Genomic DNA, 5,023 nt, shown 5'->3' with positions numbered 1-5,023 from the left:
CCCTTTCTTTCTTCTCTTTCTTTGCTCAACTCATGTCAAGAAGAGCTCCTTCCGCCTCCGGCTACACCCTATCTCCCCCCCCCCCCCCCCCCCACACACACACTCCAATATCTCTCTCCCTGGCCCCTTATATCCCACCTATAAATACATTGGTGTTGGGAGCTCGCGTGGTACATTTGGAATTTGGATGGGCATATATTTAAACGATTTAGGGAATCAAAATGTATTTTTCAAATTTGGAGAGCTAGCTGACACAACAATACATATTTAGGGATCTGGGATGCATTTGCTGTTACGGATGCACCGTTCGGCTATTTTTATTTGGAAGAATGAACGAATAATTAGGTTCCCTGTCACGCTCAACGGCTGAAGGTCCAGAATTTCCTAAACCAAAAACCTCTACTTTCAAGTCAAATTTTCCGTCAACTTCAGCTAAAGAAAACAAGTTTTCAAAAAAAAATTTGAAGAAATGGCAAGAGATTTGCCGTAACTTTTATTATTAGAAAAAAGAAGATTAAAAAAGTACAAGCAACTCCAAACCCCTCGCAACTGAAGCCCTGTGTGGCCGAGTTCACACACAGCTCAGAGCGTGACGGGGCTGAGCAGCGGCCTCCCGGCGAAGAAGGCCTCGAGGTTTCCGGCGACGACGTCCAGCACCCCGCGGAAGGACTCCGGCGTGAACACGGCCCTGTGGTCCGAGAGCACGACGTTGTCCATGGCGAGCAGCTCCGCCGGCACGTCCGGCTCCTTGTCGAACACGTCCAGCCCGGCGCCGCCGATGACGCCCTCCCGCAGGCAGCGCACCAGCTCCGGCTCGTCCACCAGCCCGCCGCGGCCAACGTTGACGAGCACGCCGTCCTTGCCCAGCGCCTCCATCACCTCCCGCCCCACCACGCGCCGCGTCTCCTCCGTCAGCGCGCACGACAGCACCAGCACGTCGCTGTCCGCGGCCAGGGCGCGCACCGTGGGGACGAACCTGTAGGGTGACGACGGCTTGGGCGACCGCGAGTGGTAGGCGACGGGGCACCCGAAGGCGGCGAGGCGCCGAGCCACCTGCGAGCCGATGCGGCCGAGACCCACGATCCCCACGCGCTTGCCGCTCACCTGCACCAAACCAACCATTTGTCAATTTTATTTCTCTGCTTCCTCTTCTTTTTTTTTTTGGTTTTGTTTGATGACCCCCGCTAGCATTATGATGAGCACAGCTCCTGTCCTCCCTCTGGACTCCCGTTCGATGGCGCCCATTGTGCCACCGGTGCCATTCGGGGATGGTTGGTGGGCGGGGCGGTCGCCGGCGATCGGGTTGGCGGCAGGACGCAGTGGAGCTTAGAGAGTTTGGGTTTCCGAAGGTGCCATGTCCATTGGGCTTAGAGGCGGATATGGCGGCGGCAGTGGCAGTGGTTTGTCCGGCAGCGTGGGCGAGGGGGCGCAACAGTTGGTGGCGGCTGAGGGAGGGCATCTGCCACTGCGCTCATCAAATCCGCATTGGATGATCCTCCAGTTCGTGCTCTTGATTAGTTGGAAAGCACAAATCAGTGCAATAATAAAATTATCAATTTTCTAGCATAGTAAATTGATCGAGAACCTTGGTGGCGAGCGGGTACTCGCCGTGGGCCACCCAGCCGCCGCGGCGGACGTAGGCGTCGGCTGCGGGAACGCGGCGGAGCGCGGCGACGGCCAGCCCGACGGCGTAATCCGCAGCGTCGGCCGCGAACGCGTCCCCGGCGTTGGTGACCCGGATCCCGCGGCGCCGGCACGCGGCGAGGTCGACGTGGTCGACGCCGACGGACGAGGCCACCACCAGCTCCAGCGCCGGGAGCGCGTCGATGAGGTCCGCCGTCACCGCCGGGAGGTCGATGATGAGGAGCGCCCGCGCCGAGGCGGCGGCGGCCGCGTCGGCCCCGGCGGCGGGGAGGAGGTGGTAGCGGGCGGAGAGGTCCGACTGGAACTTTGGGATGAGAGGGTCGGCTAAGAGCACGAGCGGCTTGCAGGCGCCGTCCTGGTCGATGCGAGCGGCGGGTTCTTGGGTCGTCGTCGGCGCCATCTCCTCTCGCGACGACCTCAGCCACACACCCCAGCCAGTCCCAGGGTGCTCGTGCTCTTTTTTCCTTTACTTCTACCACTACTCCAAATAGGCCTCTTCTCGCAAGCTCGAAAGCCCATAGAAATTAGCTTAGCAATCGTGGGGAAGATTGCGGCCTACTGCAGCAAACATCAGCTATGATGTGGTCACCTTCAATTCCATGGTGGTTCAAACCAAGGGAGGGCTTAGGATTTGGAATTTGGGTATTCAACATTTTCAAAGGTTCAAAAAAATTTTGGCCGCCGCTATGCACTGTAGGACCACTCGCGTCTCTTCACGAGCAGTCGTTGCCTGCCGCGCCGTAACAGTTCGCTGCCTGTGACATCCCGAAAAATTTACCAAATAAAGCACGCGCTAAAAATATTTTCAAATCTCTATCATCGTTGGGCTCAAATCATTCCTTAACCCCTGAGCCCTAATTCCCCGGAACCTTTTCCGACACCCGATTCCAATCCCCGTTCCATCTCTCGTTCCGCGCGCGCTCGCGACCGCCGCACGTGCCCGACACCGCCGTGGTCGTCGCCGAAATTTCCGCCGCGAATCTCTCTCTCTTTCCCCTCTTTCTTTCCCATTTTTCATTTTTCTTTCCCCCTTTTTCTTTTCCCTCCCCTCTCTCTCCTTCCTCTCCTCAGCCGCGCTCCCGCACACACGACGCGTCGCGTGCCGCTCGCCGGCCACCGCCCTCACCCCGGCCGCTCCCCGCCCCTGTCCGCGTGCGCACCCCGCTCCGGGCCGTAATCAGAATTTTTCTTGAAGCCTATTGCTTATGCATAAGATCGATCTTAGTCGATCAACTGACACCTTCGTAATCAGAATTTCTATCATTAAGTCGGAGAGGAAACTTAGAAATTTCTATGGTCCTAAATACGAATTTCTCTCATATTCATTTCAGGAAGTGGAAACTAAAACATCTTGTGCCCTATCCCGAATTTCTCTCATCGCACTGAATCTGAATGGTCCAGACTGCGTCTGACTCGGTCAACAAGCAGGAGGTGGCGTGGTTTGACAGGTCAAACTACTAACCTTGGTGGCGAGCGGGTACTCGCCGTCCGTGGCCCACCTGCCGCGGCGGAGGTACGCCTCGGCGGCGGCGATCCTGCGCAGCACGGCGATGAGGAGGCCCACGGCGTAGTCGGCCGAGTCCGCGGAGAAGGCGTCCCCGGCGTTGGTGACGGCGAGCCCGCGGCGGCGGCAGGCGTCCAGGTCGACGTGGTCCAGCCCGACGGAGGTGGCCACCACGAGCTCCAGCGCCGGGAGCCTGCCGATGAGCTCGGCGGTCACCTCCTTGAGCCCCGGCACGAGCAGCACCCTGGCCTCGCCCGCCGTGGCCTCGTCGGCGTCCGCGGCCAGGGCCAAGCGGTACCGGCCCTCCAGCACCGCGGCTAAGTTCGGGAACAGTGGCTGCGCCAGGAGCACCAGCGGCTTGTGGTCGTCCGCCCTCGCGCTGGTCGCCGGCGACGACATCCTTCCGTTCCGCTGGGATAGGTAAGAGGGCAGGCTCTGATTTGGAGAGGAAAGAAGCGACAATCGCAAAGTCCTTTTTCTTTATGGTGGTGTGATGGGTGGGTGGCTGATAAATTATTCGTTGTCGATTCTTTCATAAAAAAATCACGGTCGATTATGCAACAAGTTTTTCCCCTTTTGCGAATGGTCGACTATGCCATGGATCTTGCAAGAATCAGGACAAGTTTTGTCAACAATTTTCAAGAACTGACTGACAGCATATTCAGCTCGGCTGCAACAGCAAATCTTGATGCTGAAGGCTACTACTTTATTCAGATGCGCGATGGCCGTTGGCACGCGATCCTACGGCAAACGTGCGGGCCTGCTCTGCTTAGTGGGACCAGATCCACCGCCCACCACAGCCCGAATCCAATCCTCGGGAGCAGAGCAGAGCAGGCCAGGCCAGGCGATGGCTGCCCCGGCGGCGCCGGCCGCGAGGCCAGGGCTCCTCCTCCTGCGCCGCACGGACGCCACCTTCTCCGCGGCGCTGCGCGCGCGCTACCGCGTCTTGGACTTCTACGCCTCGGGCGCGCCCCTCGGCGCCTTCCTCGTCGCCGCCGCCGCGGAGCCGGACCCCCCGCGCGCCGCGCTCGTCGTCGCCGGCGGCGCCGTCCTCGTCGACGCGGCGTTCATGGATGCCGTGCCCTCCCTCCGCTGCGTCGTCACCACGGGCGCGGGAGTGGACCACATTGACCTCGCCGCCTGCGCGCGCCGCGGCGTCGCCGTCGCGGGCGCGGGCAAGATCTTCTCCGTGGACGTCGCCGACCACGCCGTCGGGCTCCTCATCGCCGTATGTATATGTTGTATACATACAACATATGTCTACGAACTAGTAGTTGCAAGCTGTGGCACTTTTGTTTCAGTTGTGATCAATGGGGTAGTAGAATGTTTTAAGATGATGAATAAGTCCAGTACTGCAGACTGCAGAGGCACGGCACCATACAGTGTGTGTATATGTTGCCAAGAAATTGTATCCAGCCAATACAAAATAAAGGAGAAAAACCAAATGTTTGTATCAGAACAGAACCCAATTGGACAGCTTCCAGCTTCTCAGGATAAGCTCCTCTGCCACACTAACTCTTCCCCACCAGCTACAGCTACAGGTAACAGCTGCTGCTGAATTTGTTTAGGTATGTTAATTTGCTGGTATCTGAATTTGTTTAGGTGCATCCAATATGCTGGACCGAATTGAGATCGACAGATGCCGCAAGTTTGACATCCATCATTCACTGATGCTAAGACTTGTGGTAGTCTGAGGACGTGCCTGGCATCTACCTGAACTCCTGAAGGCCATGTTTTGATAAGAAATATGATGGAGCTGTGCTGGTGGCTTTCTGGATACATTCTAGCTGCTGACCAAGTAAAATGAAGTCGATTTCAAGTACAAGGAAGGTCGTTTTGAAGTTGGTACAAGTGCAGGTACGTGTTTGGCTCTCT

General features: G+C 57.7%; 2 protein-coding genes across 3 annotated transcripts; one reads left to right on the top strand and one right to left on the bottom strand.

The window, feature by feature from the left end:
* Window positions 1-385: 385 nt before the first annotated feature.
* LOC120683218 (glyoxylate/hydroxypyruvate reductase HPR3-like) lies at window positions 386-3,583 on the bottom strand. Of its 2 annotated transcripts, none has more exons than XM_039965245.1 (2): window positions 1,586-2,645; window positions 386-1,104 (listed from the first exon to the last, which is right to left on the bottom strand). In XM_039965245.1, exons 1-2 carry the CDS (start codon window positions 2,042-2,044, stop codon window positions 583-585), a joined length of 981 nt encoding a protein of 326 aa, XP_039821179.1. In that variant the 5' UTR covers window positions 2,045-2,645; the 3' UTR covers window positions 386-582. The 2 variants fall into 2 exon arrangements, with proteins under 2 accessions (XP_039821179.1, XP_039821180.1); XM_039965246.1 differs by lacking the exon at window positions 1,586-2,645 and adding an exon at window positions 3,107-3,583 and having other exon boundaries at window positions 428-1,104.
* Window positions 3,584-3,799: 216 nt separating this feature from the next.
* On the top strand, window positions 3,800-4,787 carry LOC120683219. The gene has a single exon (XM_039965247.1). The coding sequence runs from the start codon at window positions 3,837-3,839 to the stop codon at window positions 4,704-4,706; it is 870 nt and encodes a 289-aa protein (XP_039821181.1). The 5' UTR covers window positions 3,800-3,836; the 3' UTR covers window positions 4,707-4,787.
* Window positions 4,788-5,023: the final 236 nt, after the last annotated feature.

This window comes from Panicum virgatum, chromosome 7N, assembly GCF_016808335.1.
Source record: "Panicum virgatum strain AP13 chromosome 7N, P.virgatum_v5, whole genome shotgun sequence".
Taxonomy (NCBI): Eukaryota; Viridiplantae; Streptophyta; class Magnoliopsida; order Poales; family Poaceae; genus Panicum; species Panicum virgatum.
This window is presented reverse-complemented; position numbering and strand designations above follow the sequence as displayed.